This window comes from Xyrauchen texanus, chromosome 25 (genome assembly GCF_025860055.1).
Source record: "Xyrauchen texanus isolate HMW12.3.18 chromosome 25, RBS_HiC_50CHRs, whole genome shotgun sequence".
Classification (NCBI taxonomy): Eukaryota; Metazoa; Chordata; class Actinopteri; order Cypriniformes; family Catostomidae; genus Xyrauchen; species Xyrauchen texanus.
Window position 1 is genome coordinate 29,310,157 of NC_068300.1, and position 25,625 is coordinate 29,335,781.

Genomic DNA, 25,625 nt, shown 5'->3' on the forward strand with positions numbered 1-25,625 from the left:
AAACAGCTTATAAATCATACTAAATTATGTTTTTTGAAAAGGTAAAAATGCAGAAAGTTTTCTGTGAGGTTTAGGTTTAGGGGTAGGGTTAGGTTTAGGGGATAGAATATAAAGTTTGTACAGTATAAAAACCATTATGTCTATGGAAAGTCCCCATAAAACATGGAAACACTACATGTGTGTGTGTGTGTGTGTGTGTGTGTGTGTGTGTGACGAGCTAATGTAAACAGACTTGGCTGCGTGCATCAGATAATCACGTTCGATCAGCATGTTTTCACTTTGAGTATACATGTTTTAAACTATTATCGTGGTGATTTTGTGATTTTTGCTGAAAATCACAACATTTTTCAGGAAAACAAACATATTATATGCCTGAAAAGACTCTTTGAGTAGCTGTTTGTTTGACAAATGTCGCTACTAATGTAAACAAATGGCAGCACGCATCAGAGGAAGATCACGTTTGATGTATTGACTGTGTGTATAAGAGCTGTAAACTTTTTATCCTGGTACTTTGGTGATGAGTTGGGGATATATGTATATAAAATAAACGTATTCTGTGGTTTAAAAGACTGTATGAGTAGCTGTTTGAGCGAATATAAATTACAGATGCTTGAACAGCGCAGCCTGTGTCGGTGTGAATGCCGCTTGTAACATAATAAGCTGGTGCAGAAATGCATATGTGTGAAGGTATGAATGAAAGGATTAATTTCAAATTTAATTATAAAGTAATTAATTACATAAATCTATCCATCCATCCATTTTCTATAGCCATTGTCCTCTGTTGTGTCATGGGTAGTGCAGGAGCCTATCCCAGATGTCTCGGGCCAAAGGCAAGGAAAGACCCTGGGCAGGTGGCCAGTCCATTACAGGGCTAACACACACAGATACATTCACACTCTCACTCTTTCCTACAAACAATTAAAAAAAGAGAGTACCCAATTCACTTGACCTGCATTTTTTTGGACTGTGGAGGAAACCAGAACACCAGGAGGAAACCCACAAGAACACAAGAAGAACTTGAAACTCCACACAGCAATCTGGGGACCTTCTTGCTGTGTGGCAACACTGCTACACAGTATTCACTGAGCCACCATGCCACCCCTTACAAAAAATTGTGTAAAACATTATATTTAAATTAAGCCCATTTTAGTACATTATTAGAGATACACATATTTCTCATTAACGCAGCAAGTCACAATGTTTTACTTGTATTATTCCCATTGTTTTCAATGATCATTTTAATTACCTCAACACAGTAATTTTTCAATTTAATATAGTTAAAACAATGCTGCAGTACAAAGTCAGCAAAAATTAACATCAGTACCAAGGGAGTATTTCAATCAGGGAGATCTGCAGACTTGAGTGAAATTTAAGATGACATTTATTTGATGAATATAAAACAGAAAATGAATGTCTCTCTTTGGCGTAGGCCACGTCTGGTGGTCCGAAGAACTTGTACTTGGAACCGTCATATCCTGCCGGAGATAGGAGACAGGGGCGAGGAGCCTATCCCCGTGCAGGACGGGACTCAACTGGTGGTGGTGGGGTGGTGGAGGTTACTGTGTGCCTTGCACACTGAAACAGCAATGTGATAGATTTTGAGCAGACTTATAAAGCAACGGCTTACATGTGATTGGTGGGAATTACCCAGTTAATGGTGCGAAGACTACAGCTGATAGTCTTTCCGCTAGAACTACGCTGCGCTTACATTTCTGTGATGTATAAATTCTTCACAATTGAAATGATGTCTGTTTGTGTTTCTGTGACAGCTGAAGAGTATGTGCCCCATAATGAGTTATTGTAAGAGAGGTTCAGAGTTCATTGTAATGTGTGTATGACTTGCATGCGACAATGAACATGGAGGAAATATAGACATTATTTTGATTACTGTAGTTGAGTAGAAAAAAAGTCTCTTTTAGAAAATAACTTACAAGTATTTATCAACGCGAGTACTTTTTCAATAAAATAATCAGTAAAGTCAGTAATCTGGTTACAATTTTAGAGATTTAATTAGTAATTTGTAGTGGATTAGTTTTTTGGAGTATTATACAAAAAGAATATTAAATAAACACGTTATTTTCTGCTTTTGACGTTAAACTGTGAAAAAACATTGGATAAGCTTGAGAACACTGGTAAAGGTGTTTGCATGCCACGCGAAATTGGCGTGATGGGCAAAAATCTACCGGTTTAGGAAAAACGGTTGACCGGTTTATTCTTACGCCGTTTATGACATTACACCGATAAAGGAACGCCGTTTATTGCGTTTATGACCACAAGCTATGTCGGCTTATTAAGCATTAAGTAAGAACGTGCATTTAAACATGCTCACTGATGAATTAATTATGATTACCTTTATAATGCAATATTTATACAGGTTTCATTAAAATATTACCAAATTGTCCTATTTACTCTTAAAAACCCACCTAAACCTAGTTCGTATTCTTTATCTGTTCTAGATCTGGTGCCATGGCACATTCATATCTTGGAAAGGTAACTGGGAAGATAAATCTGTAATCCATCTCGTTATGAATTGTTTTCATATTGTTTATGATCCACATCCAACCCCATGCTGTTTTATTTTTACTTAAGTGAAGGCACTTATTCTTTGCATTCATCTCCACCCATACTGATCAACACCACAGAGATTCATCCATCAGCCTTTCTGGATTCACCAACGACCAGATCTGCTCACAAGAATCTCAAAGTATGGGAACTCTCAGCACTGTGTGAAATATTTCGAATGATGTATCTCGTGATCTCACTGCACTTTGATTCAGTCTGACTCTGGGAGGGTTTTTGGAGTAACTGACAGATGCTGCAAGGAGCGAAGCCCGGAGACATGTGGCCGTTATATATTTCAGCATGCCTGCACACATTGTTCGAGGTCTTGTGGCATGTCACTATGGTATTGTTTTTGAAAGGCCTCCTGGGAGTGTGTGAGCTTGTGTGACGTTATTCGTGCGCTGGTTGGATTAAGGCCATGGCCTTAACTGGATCTTCGAATATGCTTAAGTGCGTGTTTGTGTATTTGGCTATGGTACTGCAAAAACATTTTAATCAGATAACCTAAAAATATGCTTCATTTGGTAACATATACATTTACTGGTTTAATTTAATAAAAAAAAAAATAATTATTCTGACTAAATTTACATGACAAATTAGGTTGCACCAATGAAAGACATTTATATGGATTAGATCAAGTAGAAATAGATCCTTGAGGTAACATCAATGTGTTCTCAATAGCATACTAACATACTACTCACACTTGTCTGCAGTATATAGTAGGCTATGTAGTTTGACCTTGAATCTTGACCTTTCATTTCAAGTGTAATGAATGAAATGGAAGTCCCAATTTTTAATATCACTGTTTCAATTAATTATTTGATCAGACTGCTAAATTAGGTCATTTTAACATAAAATGTCATTAAAACTGAAAAACTTTTTTTTTTCATTATGTTTATTATTATTATTATTATTTTTTATTAGCATATAGAACCAAAAATAGCATAGCACATGAATATTTTATACATATATAGATATTACAGTGTTAAAATGTACAGGGAAACTGTGATTAATCATGAATTGTTCGTAAGTTAAAAGATTACCATAATTGTCAAACATTTTTATAATATGAATAATGTCTCTGTTAAACCATTTCTTAAAAATAAAGATTTATTTGCAATAGTTATATTAGAATTGTTCCAAAAGAAGGAGGTGTGAGGAGAGAAATTGTGAGAGTAACACATTTTCCAAGCGAGAAGAACTTGCTGGTGAAATTCTGATAATTTGAGAGGGATGCTGTAGACGATAACTTGATGCAATCATATGCAGTGTAATGAGGTCATGTGACATGTCATGTGATGTCTTTACAGGCTGAAAAAGCATGCCAAAAAGGACTCTCGCAAAATGCTGAGAGTGTGCTTGACTACGCTGCATGTCTGGATATATGACTGGAAAATTCTTATGAAACCTGTCTAGAAATGTCCTGGTAATACATACAGGGGTCATTCACCCAAAAATGACATTTCTCTCATCATTTACTCACCCTTATTCCATCCCAGATGTGTATGACTTTCTTTCTTTTACTGAACACAAATAAAGATTTTTAGATGGATTTTTCAGATCTGTAGGATCATACAGTGCAAGTGAATGGTGGCCAAAACTTTGAAGCTCCAAAAATCGCATAAAGTTAACATAAAACTCCAGTGGTTAAATCTATATCTTCAGATGCGAAATGATGGCCGTGGGTGAGAAACAGATCAATATTGAATTCATTTTTTATTATAAATAAAATTACTGTTTCAAAAAATTACAAAAGTACATTTTCATATACTTCTCTTGTTTTTGGCAATTCACATTCTTCATGCATATTGTTACCTACTGGGCAGGGAGGAGAATGTAAAGTAAATTCGTCTTTGTATTGATCTGTTTCTCACCCACACCTATCAAAACAAATGCAGCTATATTTTGAATTATGAAAAAAAAAGCTTACATTTAGGACCATTAATATTTTCTGCATTGTAACATTATATTTTAGGACACTTAAGCACATATTAAATAAAAAAATGTGTTTTCTAAAAATGAATTTTTATTACTCTAAAATTTATCACGATATATATGGAATATCGTCAACAGGTTGAAAGTATCAAGATATAATCATCAGCCATATCACCCCCCTTTTATTCGGATGGTGAAACACACAAGGGGAAATCCCTATCCTGGTTGGCCTGACTTGACAGTTGTTTGAGGCTACGGAAATCACAACCTCACCTTATACCTACAATTTTTTTAAGTTTTATTTACATTATTATATAAAATAAGACTAATTTACATAGGCAGGAGGTGTGTTTATGCTGAAAAGAAAGACAATTACTTAATTTAAATTAGCATGATGCAGTAATATACCAGTAAAATTAAGCAATTTCTGTAAAAAGTTTATTGCAAATACTGTATATAGAATATTTGCATACTGTGCATGACCCTGTTGCATTTTAGTTATCACTTTAAAAAACATGAGCAAAAGTGGGGCAACTGTTCAGTAAATTCTGTTAAGTGACAGCTAAAAGTCTGCATTTATCGTCCAGGAAAACAATGTTATTACACAGGCACACAAACACACACACACACACACACACACACATGCACAGCCATACCAGCATCAGCACAATTCCCAGAAACATCTCAGAGCATAGTTCGACCTCTCTCTCCAGAGAGAAGGCATGCCGGGTGCCAGGTCCGTGCTCACACATAAACACGCACACATATAGGCCCACAAGAGGCCATTCCCAATGTATAGGCCCGCAAGAGGCCATTCCCAATGTCTAATGGGCTCTTTTAACACGCCAAACACTCATCCACAGTGGCTTTATTCTCTTCTCTGTGGTGACTGTGTGCTTTTTTGTTTGTGAGTGTAGTTTTACTACGCAAATGCATTTTCCCTGCTGTACTGAACTGCTGACTCAGCAGTGTTTGGTGTCTATGTGCTTTCATGGTTGCAAAGGCCTCCTGTGAATGTGTGTGGCCCCTCTGCACTTTCTCTGCCCTGATGTCCCCACAACCAAACAAACCAGCCACTGGCCAGCACAGCAAAGTCCCCAAACAGTGCATGACCAGTATTTTTGTGTGCACCCAGTTGTGTCTGTGTGTGATGGTACCCTCTCTATGTTTAAAGCCTAATTTCACAAGTGTGTGTCTATATCTGTTAGTGTGTTAACACTGCTCCAGGACAGCATGAGTGTTAGCTGTGCCAGTTAAGGTCTATATTTAAAGCTAATTGTTGGGGAGACGCTTTGTTTACCCCCCTCTGGAGCCATGTGGCTTGTCCGTTACCAAACCAAAGTATACACAAACACACACACACACACACACACACTTAAAATAGACTCATATATTCTGCTTACTCTAAAACCATTTCACAATTGCAGTCACTTACAGATCTTATAGGAAAGCAATATGCTACAAGAAGCCATATATTACAGTGATTTTATCACTGGTAATTGGTATTCCTAAAGAAATAGTTCACCCAAATATTAAAATTCTGTCATTATTTACCCACGGTCATGCCGTTTCATACCTGAATGTTGTGCTTTCTTTTGCAAAACACAAAAGTAAAAATTTTTAAAGGATGTCCGTTCGCCGATTACAATACAAAGTTAATAGTGGCTCACTTTAAAGCTTAAAAAGTGTCATAAAAGTAGTCCATCAAATCATTTCATCATATTCCAAGTTATCTGAAGCCATATGATGGCCAAAATGTAACCAATTTATTGTGAAAAATCATGACTTCTGCCAAAGCCTATTTTGCACGAAACAACTTGAAACATAAACCCCCCTGTTGGTGACAACAGCAATATGACAAATGACACTAATGCTCAATCAACAGTTAAATTTATGAATAATAATAATAGCAATTATTAATAATATAGTGAATCAAAATAAACCATTATACCGCTAACTAAAATAGTTAATTAGCCTAACTGTAGGTTGTTTGCAGTTGCCAAGCAACATAGCTACTTACAGTCACAGGTGTGCATTTATAATCATTTTACAATGGCTTTTTATTGGGCATATCCAAAGTGTGAACTTAAAAAAAAAAAAAAAAGTTTAATGTTGTTAATGCACGAACAACGAAGAAGTTTGTCGAGAAGCAATCCACACATCATTCATCACTCACGTACACACACTCCCGAGTGAAGTTGAGAAATACCCTCCCTCATGTATTTAACATTTTCCAAATAGCTGTGCAAACCACAAAATCGTTCCCCTCGTTTTGTGGCAAACATAAACATTGGAGACTCTCTCCCCTCGAAGATGGCTGCCCCATCATATGAAGAGTTTTCAGTGGCTGACTGTAGCTTTACTTTCTAATTTTGGGGGTCTGACAATTACAGCATGGACACCACATCGGTAACGAAGCATTAACTAGAAGTCGCAGAGTCTACAAACGTTCACTTAAGAATGTAATATCATTAAGTATAGAAGCTTAAATTAAAGCTCACTCTTCCCCAAGATAAACAGCACTTAAAATAACACAAACATAACTCTCCAGTTGCCTGAGTGAAAATGTACCTACAATGCAAAATCCTATATCTCTGTCAGAAGGCAGCTGTGATATTCACATTTGCAGCTGAAGAGGCTTAGAAGAAAAAAGGAATGGAAACTTTACATTGTATAATATACATACAGTATAACATGTTACATAATATGCTATTATTTTGTGGATTTTGTTAGCAGTGTTGGGGAATGTTTAAAACTAACATTTAATTAATGCATTATGTTATATTGTTACTTTTTATGGAAAGTAGTGATACTTTCTATTACTGTTACATCAAAGTGTGTGCTTCCTCTCTTTCTCTAAAATTGCTAGCCTACTACTATTGCAACATGCTCACACAGGAAGTCGGTATATTGTTTCCGAGAGTTCTGGTACATTAGGATTGGCCATATTATGCTGACACATCGATAAGTGGCATCTCCTATCAGACATTTTTGCATTGTCTCCAGTGTGCTTACCTTCCCCAGTGGTGCGTCCGGAAGCAGGGTGCCTCAGCAGCTTGAGAAAACCGGGTTCTGATCCTGTGTTGAAACCAGGATGTAATCGCATTCACATAAGCAGTAATTAGCGCAATTTGGAGGTTGCATTTTCCCTCTAGCATTAAAATCTTACTCCACTGATAGTTAGATTTAGATGTGGTGTTTGGGTCAGGGAATATAGTTTTATAAAACAAGCATTCCTCTAAACTGTATTACAGCCTGTACTCGCTTTTGGCGCCCTTCTGTGGACATTTCCCTGGAAAATTTAGCTCATACACCCAACACTTACCGCTTTCACCTCTTGAGGCACTGTTTCACATTTCGGTAAGCACAGACCGATTTTAGCTAAAGAAAAGTCAACCTACTGTTTCAGATTTCACTGTGAGATCAGTTTGAGCTATATTTAACTAGAGATGCATTCAAAATATGACTTTCCTTGTGTGTTCGCTTAGTTTATTTGTTTCATTCATCGTATTTGTTCATCTTATCACATTTATATAAAACAAGTATGCATTCAAATGAATACATTAAATAAATAGAAAGCAGTCTTGTTTTAAAAAGAGTCAGCTTACTGTTGCTCCCACTGATTTTTCCTTGTTATTTTGGTCAAGCGCCATTATTTTCCATTGGTGCTGTTCACACTGAAATCATTTGTGCCTCTAGCTGTGCAGTTTTTAAATGTTTTTCCATGTAAACTTGTGCTAGATGGGATGTCTTTGGCTGTTGCACTGCATCTTGCTGTTTTTTCAGCATCTATGCAGGGGCAGCAAGATTTTAAGAGGCTGTGCCAATTTAAAAGTACTTATACTTTTAAAAATGCATCTCAAGACACCTGCATTCTGTTCCATTTGTTGCTCTGCGTCTAATTTGAAGAATGTGTTCTATCTGAACGGCCCCTTTGATATACTTGTGTAGTTCACTTTTACATGTAAAATGTGTTACATGGACACTGTAAAGTGTTACCAAAAATGTATCCAGACTCATAACAGAAGTCAAAATCAGTGACAGAAAGCAATAAATCTCTACTCCCTTCTCTCCCATATGTTTGGGTGAGCCCTGCTTTGACCTTAGGGTCATGCCTGACCATGCAAACTCTTTTGCTGATAAAGGTCAGCTGACGTCCTATGGTGCTCTGTTTTGTTGCAATCTGTGATCGCTGGGTTCATGACTTTGGGCCAAGTCCCTGTGTGTCCAAAGCTGATAGCATTGACCTACGAAATCACCACATCTGATTTACGCTCCCACAGTGGAACTACAAAAGAAGCCTGGTTATCTGCTCACCAGCTTTTCTCATTGCATTAAACAAGCATCACTCATATTTGAGTACATAGATGGCAAAGAGAGATTGGTCCCGGAAATATACAAGAGTCTGAGTTTAAGAGTTTACAGCAATGAGAAATGAAACACATAAAAACACAGCAGACAAAACAGTCCCAGATCTATTGGTTGTGTAGAGCAAGAATACGTGAAATTTTGCATGATTCCTCCCAAAGTCATTTTTTTATCATGGGACTGCATCATAAATAGTGCCACCCTCTGCTTGTATCTAAAAATCAATGTATTGTTCAGATTTTAGCCATTACCTTACTAGCATAATGAGATACAACACAAAAATACCATAGTAGGCATTAACAGAACACTAACAACTTTTCTTCAGCTTTTGTTGAAAGGTTGACCTCATGAGAAAGCCAGTTCATTAAACCCACTTGCACTCAGCGTTACTGTGCCCAAATGTTTGCTAAACTTGTTTTAATAGCGATTACATTGAAATAATGATTGATGTAGGTTTAGGCAGCATCAAAGTGTCCTATGAGTTGAACATATCTCTATTGGATAACTGCAAAGTGTTTTAAGGTGTGGTTCACATTCTTAGTGTATTTATATAACGGTATTATGATACTAATTGCAAGGTTGTGGTTAACAAGATGTGGTTATCATAAAACCCCTAAAACCTCCCTCTGATTTTAAGACGAGGCGGGGAGGATATAACAACATCTATACCCCAATTGGAAAACTATATGTGACAGCAATTGCATATGGTCAAAATATATCAAATTCTTACCATAACCATTTTTTTTGCACCTATTCACAAAATCCATCACTTGCATTCTTTCCATATTGTAAGCATAGACACAAATATAACCAATGTATTGTATTGCTATTAAAATAATGATAATTCTAAAACAACAACAACAGCAATAATACTACTAATAAACTATATAAATCTCCATTCAGTTAAGATTTTAACTATTTGTGTTTTACAAACAAGTAAATATTAGGAATTGGAAAGAGGAAGATAAATAACCAAATAAATAAATAGACAAAAAATAATATTTAACCATATAAAGCCTGAAACACACACACGCACACACACACACACACACACACACACACACACACACACACACACACACACACACACACACACACACACACACACACACACACACACACACAGTAGTAGTAGTATTATTGCTGTTGTTGTTGTTTTAGAATTATCATTATTTTAATAGCAATACAATATATTGGTTATATTTGTGTATATGCTTACAATATGCAAAGAATGCAAGTGATGGATTTTGTGAATAGGTGACAAAAATGGTTATGGTAAGAATTTGTTTAGTCACACACACACACACACACACACACACACACACACACACACACACACATGTTGTGTTTCCATGTTTTATGGGGACTTTCCATAGACATAATGGTTTTTATACTGTACAAACTTTATATTCTATCCCCTAAACCTAACCCTACCCCTAAACCTAACCCTCACAGAAAACTTTCTGCATTTTTACATTTTCAAAAAACATAATTTAGTATGATTTATAAGCTGTTTTCCTCATGGGGACCGACAAAATGTCCCCACAAGGTCAAAAATTTCGGGTTTTACTATCCTTATGGGGACATTTGGTCCCCACAAAGTGATAAATACACGCTCACACACACACACACACACACACACACACACACACACACACACACACACACACACTTGGTTTAGCCTCCCAAAGCCCTTTCCATCCTTTCTGTCTCACTGGAACAGCCACAGGGCTAAACCTAAAGGTACTTCTGTTTGTCTGTTCCCGCACCACATGTGTACTGTCATCAAGTGTATATTCTTAGACCAAAACCCGGTTGCTAATCAGCCTTGCTAGCCTAGCGCTGTTTATCTGTGTGACATGACTTTGATTCCTCATGCTGCATCTTCAGAAAAAATTTAAATAAATAGCTCTGTCTTCCTTTGTCTCAAGCCAAGTCACATCATAACATGACCGGTCAGAGGGCCAGAGGAAGGTAACGGGGAGATGGAGCTCAGCTGCAGACTGCAGATAGAAGAGGTGTACCCTGGGAAAGTGACCTACGCTCCGCCACACCTCAAAACTCCTCATATGTGATTATTAAACATAAAGGAAAGAGAGAGACTGACGGGTCAGGCTTAATTTAGTCACTTCCTAACTGAGGGCTCCAGCAGTTTTGTCCTCACATCACTCAGATGGGGTCATCAGAGAGGAATGTGATATGGAAGACAGCCAGAGGGAGAGAAAGAGGAATATGATATTAAGTTTCTATTGTCGTTTGCAATTTAAAAATTGCTCAGCATTTTTGCATAGGCTGATCTGTCAGTCATCATGATGTTTGTGTGTCTAACCGTCTGGCTTTTCGGTTAATGAATTAAGACTTCTTGCTCTACTGATACAAATATACTTGTTAATCTATGGTACATGCCTCAGTTGAAGCCATCAGTCCATATCTTTTTAACTTCATTATTTAACATTAATGTTTAAAGGTACACTCAGTAACTTTTGTCTTTGTGTCATCTTGGATTTACACTGACACCTAGAGGATTGGATGCAGCATCAGTTAAAATCAATCGTTTTCAGTTTCAGATGCCATTGTAGAAATGTAGTATTTACAGTCAGCCATGATTACTTAATTCAATGAGTGAAAGTGTGCAATAACAGTAATAATAATGGTTTATGAGATTACTGGTTACTGAGATTACTGGTTTCTGAGATTACTGGTTACTGAGTAATATTTGGCTGGTCATGTGATTCTAACATGGCAGCTCCCATGAGCAGACCCTCTCCATGTAGAATAAAACAGCTTTTATAAGGTTACGGATATTACTTATTATATTATGTAATTACTTATTAAATTATGATAATGATTTCCAACATGTTTTGCAAAATTACAATTCATGTCTTTTGGAGTTAAACTTTTTTAATGAGGAAAAAATGAGAAGAACTCCACTACCCATGATCCAGCAGAGAAAGATCCACCAATCAGAGAACTGCGCCCTGCTGGGATCACCTACTTCGATGTTGCACTGTGAAATATTTTCCAATATACTTCAATAGTTTATTTTTTTCAATTGTTTGTAATTCAACTACATCATTTGATATGCTTAATGTGATTGTAGTTCATTCTCACATTAAATATGTTAAGTACAAAGTTTTGTACCTTTGCCTCATTGTGTGATCTTCAAATACCTTTTGGCTTCAAATCAACGTTTGTAAGCTTTCGATTCACACTGGAGATGGTTGGTTTGGCTCATGGCTTACAACTCTTTTCTGAAGGATTTATATAATCTTTTTGGAAACTGGATAGTCACTATTGTGCTGTATTAAGTAAAGAGTTTAAATAAAATATATCCATTATATCGAAAACATCAAACCTCATCGGTTCTCACCACGTCTTGTGAACAAACGTGCAACATGACATCATGCTGTTTGGTGAGAGTCACGATTAGAATCAATGAGGTTTTATGTTATTGATTTAGCCTCCAAATATGATTCAAGTGCTTAACTTAAAACGTTTTATTTTATTTGAGAGTGCATAAAAATTTAAATTTCAATATGTTCATTGCACAAAGTGATTGTATCACTTCAGATGAAATATAGTGTATGATTCATGTCGATTAACTTTACAGTGGTTTTATGTTTTTGTTATGTTTGTTAGTTTTTTGTAATTTTTCAAGCTTTGCAGACCATTGTCACTTTTCACTTACTGTACATTATGACAAATAAACCCTTTGAAAATATTCACAGTTTGTGTTCCACAGAAGAGAGAAGGTCATACAGGTTTGGAGCAACATTAGGGTGAGCAAATAATGACAGCATTTAAGAATATAAGAAACATTTAGTCAAGTGTATCCAAACTTTGACTTGTAGGCTACTGTATATCTTAATGTTGATGAAAGTCTGCATGTGTGTGGATGTTATTCTATGGGAGTAAATTGTTTTCTCTCTGTGTGTCAATATGTGCGTGTGTTATTGCGTATTGTTAAAGTGGCGGATTCCCAAACATAGTTCTATCCATCCATCAACACAAACTTCCTTTCTTCAAGTGATAGAAAATAGAACAGTGCATGAATATTTCATATGAACCTTCCCCTCAAAAACACACATAAATATAACAATTTCGACTTACCTCAACATAATCATCAATAAACAGCACACGCACTCACTGACCTCATTAAAACAGTTTTCAACAATCAAAATGCCTTTATGCATATATTTGTGTGTGTATATTGTGCTTGTGTGTGTCCTCCCCTGTACAGTAAACATAGAAATACAAGATGAGAGAGTGTTGTGAAGTCCTCCTCCTCTAGCCGCTGAGTCTGGAGTTTTGGCCAAATTTCTGCTGTGGTGTAGGTGTGGTGCCCGTCTCCTGTTCTTTCACATAGACACACACACACTGACACAGAGACAGCGGCAGACAGCACTGAAGTGGGAACACGGTCACTCACGGTGGGCAGGAGGCCAGTGCACTGCAATGCCAAACTTACCGCCTCCAGACTCAGAGAAGGACCAGAAGGGCTGGGCAGGTCAAAGGTCAATTGTCCTTTCTCTCTTTTCCTGAGACCTATCCCTTGTTCTTCAGCACATAAAAACAAAACTAAAAACTAAAAACATTTTCATTAATTGAAATAAAACGAATAATAAAGTAAAAAAAAAAAACACATATTATAATAAAAACAGTTGATCATTATTTGATTAAAAAAAAAACTTCTACCATGATCGCTAGAAAATGCACACACACACACACACACACACACACACACACACACACACACACACACACACACACACACACACACACACACTTCTTTTTTTTAAATTCAGTTTAATGCCTACTTTCCTTGGGCAGCAAGAGCACAATGTTATTACAGCAAATAGCAGAGTTTTGTTGATGACAATGACTTAATTTAAAGATGCAAACCTGTACAACCTGCCCTGATTGAACATGAAAATACTAGTGCTGTCAGACAATATTTTTTAATCGTGATTAATCGCATACTTTTTTTTTGTAGTTAACTGTGATTAATCGCAGATTTTAAAAGTGCTGACATTTGACAATATACTGTATATACTTCTTTTCATGCCAAAATTCATTTATTTCCATCTTAGAAAAGAAAACAAAATAATATGTAACAATATAATGCTTTATTAAAATTTTCCAAACAAAGACTTCCACAATATAAAGACAATGCACTAAAATAGCACCAATTCAAATAACATTAAACATTTCCCAAAGTCTAAGTGGAAGTTTGCCTAATTGAAATAACTAGTCCCCACACAGTTTGCATATTCATTGCAATGGGCATTAAATCTCTTAAACTCTCACCCTCCACAATATAAATTTGCCAGTAAACTGTGGCAAATTTGTTACAGCAATTGTGAAGCTGCATTCATGATCTGTGTTCAAACGTCTTATTCTGCATTTTAATGATTTAATAATAAATATTTGGCGTGCTTCTGATAAAACATGCCTTACATAGTCAGATAAATACTTGATTTTTATCCCATCTGTGCTTGTTCTGTATATCAAATAGTGTTAAGAGGTCCTTTCTTCATCATTTTATCACTGAGAGAGAAGTCCTGTCAAATATTCTTTTATTTACTGAAATAACAGCCTCCCTGGCTGTATCATAGGAGAGAGCCTAACTTCAACTAGAGTGTTGACAGCTCCGCCCATAGAATATAGATGTGATCGCCGCATTATGCTATTTTATGCTTAACTTGTGGGCTCAACTTGATAGAAGAGCTCTGGCACCGTGGTGTGTATGTCAGTGTGGACACATTACAAAGTTTCCACCCTTCACACCAGTGTTTATGCTGTATTAATGGTAAATGTGTTAATCGCGATTAAGAAAAATTAAAGCGTTAAATTTTTTAATGAATCACATGCGTTAACGCTACAAAAAAGATTAAGTACTTTCTACATTGAATCATTTAAAGTTTGTTCTATCTAATGCTTTAACTTATAAGTAAATTTTAGTTATAATTATTTATGCTTACAATGCGTCATCATGTATCAATCCTAAAGTATAAAACCTTGTCATATTTACTTGCTAATTTGAGTAAATTTCAGTAGTAAATAAAATACGTGCATTTTTTGAAGAGGTTTTTCCAGCATGCACCTTGCTTGAATAATTAATTAGCTTGCATGGTTTCAATGTTTGCAAGTTTATTTACACCATTTTTATTGTTGATCATGTTGTTACATTTGGAAAGTTTTTGTTTTGTGAAGTGTGAAGTTAATTTCTACTCAGAATTACTTGTTCATTATGTGTCAAAATGTGGAATGTTCTAGTGAAACGTTTTATTTTTGATTAAGCTTATTGAAATACTATGTACATCAGATTTGTAAATAACAGTTACTGAAATGTTTAGTTCACTTCAATCTATATTATGTAATGAAATTAAGTAGATTTTACTTTAAAAATATGTGTGAAAACCTGAGTAAAACTTACTCTTATTTTTTTTAAGTTTAGAACTAACATTCATTTAGTAAACATTAATTTAGTAAACAAAGAACATTTTTAATTAAAATAGTAATAACTACTAAAATTAAAAGATCAAAACTATACTAACCTTCCCTTTCTCCTTCTCTTTCTTGGTATCTCTTGATCTTATCAGGTCCCGTCATGGCAGTCAGCAGGAACATCCCTGACTTCCTGTTTCTGGTGGTGTGCGGTGGGGGAGCAGGAGGTGGATTGGAGGAATGGTGGGTGAGACAGGCAAAGCACACACACACATTTACTGTGAGAATGTCCAGGGGGGAACACAGAGCAGACAGCCAGGCGAAGACCACTGTCACGTATCCAACTTTCACCATCTACAAGGGAGAGACCTTCCCGTCCATACAGCCCACACAACATCTGCCAGTAAATCACTTACACAGTGAATGTGTATACACATAGACATTGTTCAAGAATTTATGAATTATTGAAATCATAGCACAAACACCTCATGCCAAGTCTTTCAGGTCAAGCATTGTGAATACAAGCATTAGCCTATTTCACTTTGTGCAGGTTTCCCACCTGTCCTCTTGCCTTTTCAAAGAAACAAAAATCCATGAGAGGCTGTACATTTCTTTGATTTTACCATGTGCTACAGATAAAAGACCCCAATAAATCATTAATAATAACTAACAACAGTAATTGAAAAAAAAAGTGGTCATTATACAAAAATATTTGAACTCAGAATGACACAAGTGAACAATCAGAAATGTGTAAATAACCATCATCCTCACTGCAAGCTCCCAGAAACTCCCAGCTGCAAGACAAATGCCAGCACCATTATATTTCATAAAATAATGAGAAGTACTCATAGATTAAACAATAAAAAGCCTCTTGTGGCCTTTTGTGGCCTGTTCCTGAACTGCTTACTGGACTAATGGAATGAAATCCGCTTCACATTTACACAAAATTCCATTTTCCCTCTTGATGTGATTCTGTGCGAACTGAACTCTGACGCCTCACCTTGGATTTATTCATAGAGTCGAGAAATATTGATGTAGTGCTCAGTGGGGGAAGAAATTGGCTCATTGCAGCTGTCTAAGTCTGAATGGATTGCATAGGTGTGGAGGCGAGCAACTGCAGCACTAATTTGTGGTTTTCACACAGACGCTGCAAACCTCAGAATAGTTACTTTGAACAGGCTTCATATTCTCGGCTCTTACAAGGTAAATCAAAAGGCAACTTAAATGTGTGTATGCACACACACACACACACAGACACACACTGGTCTACCTATCATTATGAGGACTTTCCATAGACATAATTTGTTTTATACTGTATAAACTATAGATTCTATCCCCTAACCCTACCCCTAAACCTAACCTTCACAGTAAACGTTCTGCATTTTTACATTTTCAATAAAACATTGTTAACTATGATTTTTAAGCGATTTAAATTATGGGGACACCAGAAATGTCTTCATAAATCACACTTATAGCATAATAACCTAGTAATTACCAGTTTATAACTTAAAAAATTGTCCTCGTAAATCACATAAACATGCCCTCACACAAACACACACACACACACACACACACACACACACACACACACACACACACACACACACACACACACACACACACACACACACACATATTTGTTTTTCTATCATAGTGGGACATGTTCTATCCCCTAACCCTTCCTTAAATCTTGCCCTAACAGAAACCTCAGAAATGCATATTTTCTTTCCATAGTTTTCCATAATTTCAGCATTATTTTGTATGATTATTGATCATTGTGTCCCCACTATTTAAGGTGATTTCTTGTTTTATTATCTGATAACACCTTACAATAAGGTAAAGCATGTTAACATTAGTTAATGCACTATAAACTAACATGAACAATTGTAAATAACATTAAAAAAGTTGTAATAAATGCTGTTAAAAATATGTTGTTTTATTGTTTGTTCATGATACCTAATGCATTAACTAATGTTAACGGAAAGAACATTTTGTAAAATGTTACCTATTATCCTTCTGGAGACATTTGGACCCAGATATAGTATACACAGTATGTGTATGGGTAGTGCACTTTTTTAATCAACAAGATTTCAGCTAAAAAAAATATAAAAAAAAAGCTTAAACCTTTTTGTGTACACTAGTTCACACATTCAGTTACGAGATCGCAGTGTGACCAATTAATTTTTGAAAGCACAAATATCATATGGAGTCTCTTGATTAAAATGAGGTCATAAAAGCTGCATGCATATTATTTATTAATGAATTGGCAAAATGCTGCTAAAATAGGTTTAGATGGAGTATAGCATGTGGAACTGAAAGACATGTCAACTTTCCAAAAGTTTAACATTTAAACTACCTCTGTATATGGATTTATTGAGTATATATACTCGAGCAATTTTCTTTGTTACAGTGTTTGTGTGTGGATCTGTCCATATCTGCAAGTGTGCGTACAGTGTGCACTTAGCTCTACTTGTGATGTTAAGTGATGGTCTTTAACTTTCACATCCTCTTGAGTTGTTTAAGGTTAAACGATTGTGTCCCACTGTTGTTGACCGTGACCCTTCTCAAAGCAGAGAGAGGCAGAGCAGTATCCCATCTCATTAAGAGGTCACCCTGCATGACCCACTCAATGTTTATTGTATATTTATATTAATAGAAGAGCTGGAGAGGAGGAGGAGGAGGAGAGGAGAGAGAGAGAGAGAGAGAGAGAGAGAGAGAGAGAGTCTTTCACTTCATTAGCAAATACATCTATTTTTATATTCTCCTTGTGAATAAGCTCATTGTGAAGTGTGAAGTTCATTGTAATCACAGCTTTATAATGGCTTACCTCCTCCCATGATGGATGTTTTTACTAACAGCCGTGTAATAAATGCTGCTGTCACTGAGCATGCAAATATGATTGCAGCTCATTTGACAACTGCAATAATGTTTAGAATAATAACACTTGCAGAGAAGAACACTTGCTCACACTGACCCTATATGAATAATACATTTTTATTAAAATGTAATAAGGCTATTTACTGTATATCTAGCTGTGAAAAACTATATACATTTGTACTTTATACAAAACAAATTATAATGCTATATATTCTATATAACCGACTATGTTCATAAATAATGTAAAAAATGTTGCAAAATGAAAAAAATATATAAATAAAAACCTCAAATGTTACAGGTTTTGGTGGGCGGTAGGGAGCGAACTATAAAATAATCAGGTAGCGCTGGGGAAACCAAATCAAGGGAATTGGTTCTTTCAGACAGTTTATGTAAATGAGCCAGTTAAATATATCATTTGTTTATTCACTTAAATGATTTACTGATTGCTACCTTAATGGGACTTTTTAATAAATCACTGAAATATTTACTTAATTGATGCAGTCACAATATTTCACTATATTTTGACTCAATTTGGTGTTTTAAAAATGTATTCATATTTATTTAGGATTAATTTATATGTTCAATATAATGTTGTCACTCTAATTGTGTAGTTTCACTCTAATTAAATAACTATCAGGTCTTCAGAACTTCTGATTGCAGAATGAAATAATATCATCTGATTGTTATAGTTTATTTAGTAGTGCTATCAGTCAATTAAAAATATAAGTTAATCTTAATTCATCACAGATTTTGAAAGTGCAAAAATTTATTTCCTTCTTAGGACCAATATGTACCAATTTAATGCTTTATTAACATTTTCCAAACAACGCCTTCCCCAGTATAAAATAGAAATGCACTAAAATAGCACCAATTCAAGTAACGTTAAATGTTTCCCAAAGTCTGGGAGTTTGACTAATTGAAAGAACTAGTCCCCTCATAGGTTGCATATTCATTGCAATGTTCATTAAATCTCTTAACCGGTTGATGCTCATTGAACCCAGCCATGGGTTTGAATTTACTTTGCTTAAATGAGTTCACATTTACTACATAGTGTGCTGTTCAAAATTGTCCATAATGTTGATAAATTATACATCTGCATAATTTGTCAACATTATTAACTCTTCTTTGACTAGACTGTACAGTAAATGTGAACTAATTTAAACAAAGTCAAACTAATGGATGGGTTCAATCAACTCTCATCCTCCACAATATTAATCTTCCAGTAGGCTGTGAGTATCCACTTTGTTACAGCAATCGTGAAGCTACATTCACGATTTGTGTCAGGGCATCAAGCATTGCTTTGAACTCCACATGAAAAGCGCTTGCAGACAAAAACGTCTCATTCTGCATTATGGTGAAAGTTTAGACTTCACGTGCTTCTGTGGTAATTATAATGCGCCTTACATAGGCTGAAAAATACTTAATTTCTGTCACAAGTCTTATCCAGGCTTGTTTTGTACAACAAATAGCATCAAGAGCTCCTTTTTCCATCACATGTTCCATTCAGAAGTGATCATCCCTATGCCCTATTCCCTTCGAAGACTTTACCATGAACTGTGAGAGCTTTGGAGGGCTAAAAGGTACGGGCTCAAAAATTATGTTCATTCGGAACTACATTTTAAAAATCATTTTAATTGAAAATGATGTTAGAACAGATATTACAGCTTGACTATCATGATTGTTTTCCCTTCAAAGTGCCCTTCGGAGGGTAAATTATCCCATTTGAAATGCAGGGAATGAATTACTACTATGTGTTCGTGTCAGTGTAATGACTCCAGACAGTTTAAAAGTACGTTTCCCGACACTTTTGTTGAGGTTGTTTTTCACCTACAGTGTCAATTATTTTTGGTTTAAAAGTGACTTTAGCTATATTAATGATAATTATATATAAGTATTCAGTATATGTGAGTAAAAATGAACACATTTTTGCTATGGTATTGATGAAGGGGTACTTGAACCTAACTGTTGAGACATGTTGTGAAAAACTGATCTACGTAAATTAAAGTAAATTTACACCACCAATAATGCTCAGAGCCGTCTTTCCCTTGTATTCAGATTGTATCTACAATTGTGATATTAATCTAGTGTATATGCGACTTTGGTCTGTGAAAGTATGTTGAGTTTGTGTTCACTCTGACTGACATGTCTTTACATTTGTGCAAATTGTTAACACTCAAGCGCAAACACACACACACACACACACACACACACACACACACACACACACACACACACACACACACACACACATGTTGTGTTTCCATGTTTTATGGGGACTTTCCATAGACATAATGGTTTTTATACTGTACAAACTTTATATTCTATCCCCTAAACCTAACCCTACCCCTAAACCTAACCCTCACAGAAAACTTTCTGCATTTTTACATTTTCAAAAAACATAATTTAGTATGATTTATAAGCTGTTTTCCTCATGGGGACCGACAAAATGTCCCCACAAGGTCAAAAATTTTGGGTTTTACTATCCTTATGGGGACATTTGGTCCCCACAAAGTGATAAATACACGCTCACACATACACACACACACACACACACACACACACACCCCAGTCCTAACAGGGTTTATGTTGTGTGCATAAGTGTGTTACGAGAATATGTATGTGTCCTATATGATTGTGTGTGTATACAGACCTGAAACAATGGTCTTCTCAGATTACATCTTTCTGTCTGTAGAGGCTACAAAGGGGGGCTGGTGGGGAGAGACTCAACTCTCCCTGGCTACCCCTCCCTCCTCTTTTGTCTGAGCCAAAGCTCTGATTGGCTCAGGCCATGTATATATTTACAGCATGGGTTCATCAAAACTCACTACAACTTTCAAACTCAGCACAAGAACCATACAGTTACTCTGGAGATCTGGAGTTACAAAACACTAACATCTGTGGGATTTTATACTTCTGAAACATCAGAACAAAGAGTGCAGATTTTTACTCATTACTATTTTTTTTGGCAGCTACTTTTTGTGATTCTTGTCATTTGTGTAACTGAGCCTGCATTTAAAGTAACTACTACAGAACAGCTTTCCCTGGTATTCCCTCTAACCAAAGAAAACAGCGTGCTTTAACTGTGCTGGTCTTGCTGGAATGAATATATCTGAGTCTAGTTGTTGTCAAGAGGCCAGTTCTCAGCCCAGCCAGGTTGCGGAGCGTGGAACATGGGGTGCCAGCACCCTGGGCCCTGATAGGGGACATGGTTTCGACCACAGCCGGACCACAGAGCTGGTGCCAGTGCCCGGATCTGGAACAAGGACAGGGTCTCGAACCGGAGCCAACGGAGGTGCGACAGAGGCCAGGACAGGAAGCCCGGACACTTCCCGACCAGGAGCTGTGACCCTGGGCTCCGCCGAGGGAAAATCAGGGGGTGAGTCAAGGATAAGGAGGCCGATGAATGCATTCATGGTGTGGGCAAAAGATGAACGCAAACGCCTGGCCCTCCAGAACCCGGACCTGCATAATGCCGTGCTCAGTAAGATGCTGGGTAAGACCACTCACTATAAATCTCTTGTAGGGTTAAGTTGGGGTCATTCTAGTAATTTAAAAATGAGAGTTGCTCTGAAATGTTGGTCCTCTCTATTATTTAAAAGTGCTTTTAAAAGTTAAACACAAATTTTGAATAGTCTGTGCTGCATAAAAAAAAATTATGAATACAAATATTTTTATGTGATTTTCAGAACTCACTATGGTATTATTTAAAGCATTATCCTGGAAAAAAGTTGTGTACCTAAAATGTTCATCATGTGTTAACATCGAAATTAACTGGTTTTACTCAAGTCAAAAAATATAATTTAGCACAACTGAATAAACCTGAATACATTAATTTAAACCAACATAACTCATTTTAAGGGTTAGATCAGGTCGAAATAGCTCATTAAGGTAATAATTATAGATTGTCATTTTTACAGTGTAGAAAGGGGCTTAAAATGACGTTCATGGTAAATATAACTGATTAAAATGATGATTAAAAATTATACTGGTGTTGCACAAAATCTTGGCCCAATTCATATCCTGCAGTTTTCTGCATAATCAGGATGTTTCATTTTAATTTAAATGAACTGCAAGCTAAATTTGTTTGTAGTCATACATAAAACACATACTTACACATGCCAGTGTATTATTATCATCTTGGAAATTGTATAATTTAGATTATTTTACTGCAGTTCCAAATTATAGATGAGAAAATGCGAGCCTGGGCACACATGATGGAAGTAATTCTTAAAGTCTGTGGATCTTGCACAATGTTTGTGTTTCACTGTTTCTGAGGAGACAAATTGTCCTTATACATACATACACATACACATATACAGTATATTGTATATATATATATATATATATATATATATATATATATATATATATATATATATATAAAGCAAATGTCCTGTCACTAGCAGGGCTGTAGCAGACACAAGCTGCTGATTGTCTGTAAGCAGTGACCCATTAATAATTCAAAAACTGCAACCCCGTGTGCCCAGCACCAAATACATGCAACAATCTGGCCATGTTTCATGCACTTGTGTTAAATCTTCTGTTACATCTGTTACATACCAAAACAAACACTGCAGCAAAAATACATTACAGTGATAGCTCACATTATTACAAATACTTTGTGATGACTGTGAGTGTTTTGTACAATGCATGGTTACATTTGTATATTATATATATATTTCACAGAATTAAATTATATGTTTCAAAAATATATTTGCTTTGCTCTCATGCACTGATATAAATGGTAACATTCAATTGTTACCTTAGATGAGGCATTTTTACCAAAAGGATCTCCCTTAAAATTAATTTAGTTAGTTTGACCTAATTTTGTCAAGCTAATTCAGTGATGTTTAACAATATTTTTCACTTTTCTCAAACCAAATAATTTAGATGTTATCACATGAAGCACATTTTTAGGTGTAAAAGCAAATTTTTTCATTTTCTGTGTAAAGATTCAACAGAATAATCAATAATAGTTATTGTAGAAACCACTTAATAGTTTACAGTATTTTATAATATTTGAAAAATTTGGACCATTTTTTATGTGCTATTTCTAGATCTAAGTTAGTTGTGTTGATGTAACCAAATGTAGTCAGATTAATTCAGACATGTCAAGTACTAAATTTGATGTTGGAATCAAACCAATTAATTTAGATGTTACCAAATGAAGCACATTTTTAGGTTCACATTTTCTTTTTTATTCATGTGGAAAAAACAAAAGTAGTAAATCTAATGATACTAATTCATGACCTGAATTTGTAACTTGGACTGAATGTTGATTTTAGGTCAATCCTGGAAGGCCCTGAGCACACTCGACAAGCGTCCATTTGTAGAGGAAGCTGAACGACTTCGGTTGCAGCACCTTCAGGATCATCCAAACTACAAATACCGACCTCGCCGCAAGAAACAGCCCAAAAAAATGAAGCGAGTAGAACCAGGTTTGCTCCTTCAAGGTCTAGCCCATGGGGTTGCTGGAGGTCCAGGAGATGCCTTCTCCCCTCACCGTCATGCCCATCATTTACTGCCTCCCCTTGGACACTTCCGAGACCTCCACCACTCTTTAACTCCAGAGCTGGAGAGCTTTGGCTTGCCCACACCAGAGATGTCCCCATTGGACGTGTTGGAGGAGGGAGGTGGAGATTCTGTCTTCTTCCCCCCTCACATGCAAGAAGATGTGGGTCTGACATCATGGATAAACTACCACCACCCCCAACATCCTAACCCCAGCCACCTCGGAGGCCATCAGAGTAGCCACCACCCTCCCAGCATAACTCTCCACAACTCCCATAACCTCCAACATTCCCACCCATACCTCAACCAGAAGTCTTCACTTGCTTGTCTCCCACAGCAGGAGAAATGTTTGGTCATTGAGTCCACAAACCCTAACACTCTCTACTCTTCCCAACCTAGCATGAATCTCCCAGAAACTTCCAAGGTTCCTCATGACCCTAGCACTCCCACACCTGTGGGCTATTACGGTCAGATATACGGGAACAGTCAGCCTGCATTCACCTCCCATCTGGGCCAACTATCTCCTCCGCCTGAGACTTCCGTAACCACAGTTGCTCCGGCTCCTCTGCCCTCTCTGGACACAGTAGACCAGCTCGGACCCTCAGCGGAGTTCTGGGGTGAAGTGGACAGGATTGAGTTTGACCAGTACCTTAGTGCAAGCAGGACTCGATTGAGCAGGAACGCCTCCTGTGAGGAGAGCAGTGCTTTGATATCAGCCCTGTCTGACGCGAGCAGTGCCGTCTACTACAGCACATGTATTACTGGATAAAACTCCCTCCGTTTTCATGACACAGCCTGGAGTCCTGAAGTCTGGTGCACATATGGCATTTTTGAGTCTCATTATTTTATTTGAGTTACATTATTTTATTAACTCATCAGGGAGTCATCTTGACTGGTTTTCCGAGTCCTGTTTGACACAATTTCTCTTTTTAAATATGGAAGGAGGTCACTGAACTCTATACAAGTCAAGTATGATTCTCATAGTATAGACTTGCATGTCACAGGATGCCTAGTCATTTCTGGCCTTGATAACCTGTACTTTCTGAGGCTGTGGTCAATTTAACCATTCATTTTGCTGACTCCCATCCAGCTACATGCTTACGGTCTCAAATGAGGGTACTGGGACGTGGAAGTCAAGAATGTGAATATTTTTTCTACATATATGTTGTTAACAAACAACAAAAGTTGTCTCTTTTGTTTTCTTTTCATATTTGTTTATTTCTATTTTTATAGACATTTTATTAAAGGTTATATTGAAAGACAGTTTAAAATGTTTCAAATTTTGCACTGGGTATCTGAAAACCACTCAAGAAACTTTTATACTGCACTTAATATCTTTCAAATATACTTTTCCATGGCTGAGAGATCCGTTGAAAGAATTTTGATGTATTGGCGACTTATATATATTTTGCATTCTTCCTCTGTGCATGAATTGGGCATTTCAATGTGTGAAACGCTCTCCCTTTTGGTAATAATTATCTTCAAATAAAAAGAGTTTGCAATAAAATTGTCTCAGCACTATTAAATTTAATCAAAGCAATTAAATTAAAAACACACAATTGTACATAGTATTTCACTAAAACACTTTCCCACACCACTGAGTGCATGTGTTTTTGTAGATATTTTTTGGTTCTTGCTTAAGAACAGTTTTTAATTAAATAAAGAAAATTGTACTGCACATCAAAATGTATCAATTACTATTTTGCAGAATAAAATTGTCACCAAATATGGGTTGCTTGTCAAAATTATTATAATTGCATATAGTATGTTTCTTATTTGAAAATATTTTTATAATATTTGTCAGAAAATGATTTATGTAAAATGCTGATGTGGCTGCAACATTTGTTGCCTTTTGAGAGAAACACACACAGAGAGAGATGGAGAGATAGAAAGAGAGAGTACAACAATGTTTAAGTTGTAATCCA

At 36.3% G+C, this 25,625-nt stretch overlaps 1 protein-coding gene across 1 annotated transcript; it reads left to right on the plus strand.

Annotated features, from left to right (window-relative positions):
• Positions 1 to 21,032: 21,032 nt before the first annotated feature.
• Positions 21,033 to 25,420, plus strand: LOC127618867 (transcription factor SOX-18-like). The gene is made up of 2 exons (XM_052091528.1): positions 21,033 to 21,682; positions 23,475 to 25,420. Exons 1-2 carry the CDS (start codon positions 21,289 to 21,291, stop codon positions 24,467 to 24,469), a joined length of 1,389 nt encoding a protein of 462 aa, XP_051947488.1. The 5' UTR covers positions 21,033 to 21,288; the 3' UTR covers positions 24,470 to 25,420.
• The last annotated feature ends 205 nt before the right edge of the window (positions 25,421 to 25,625 follow it).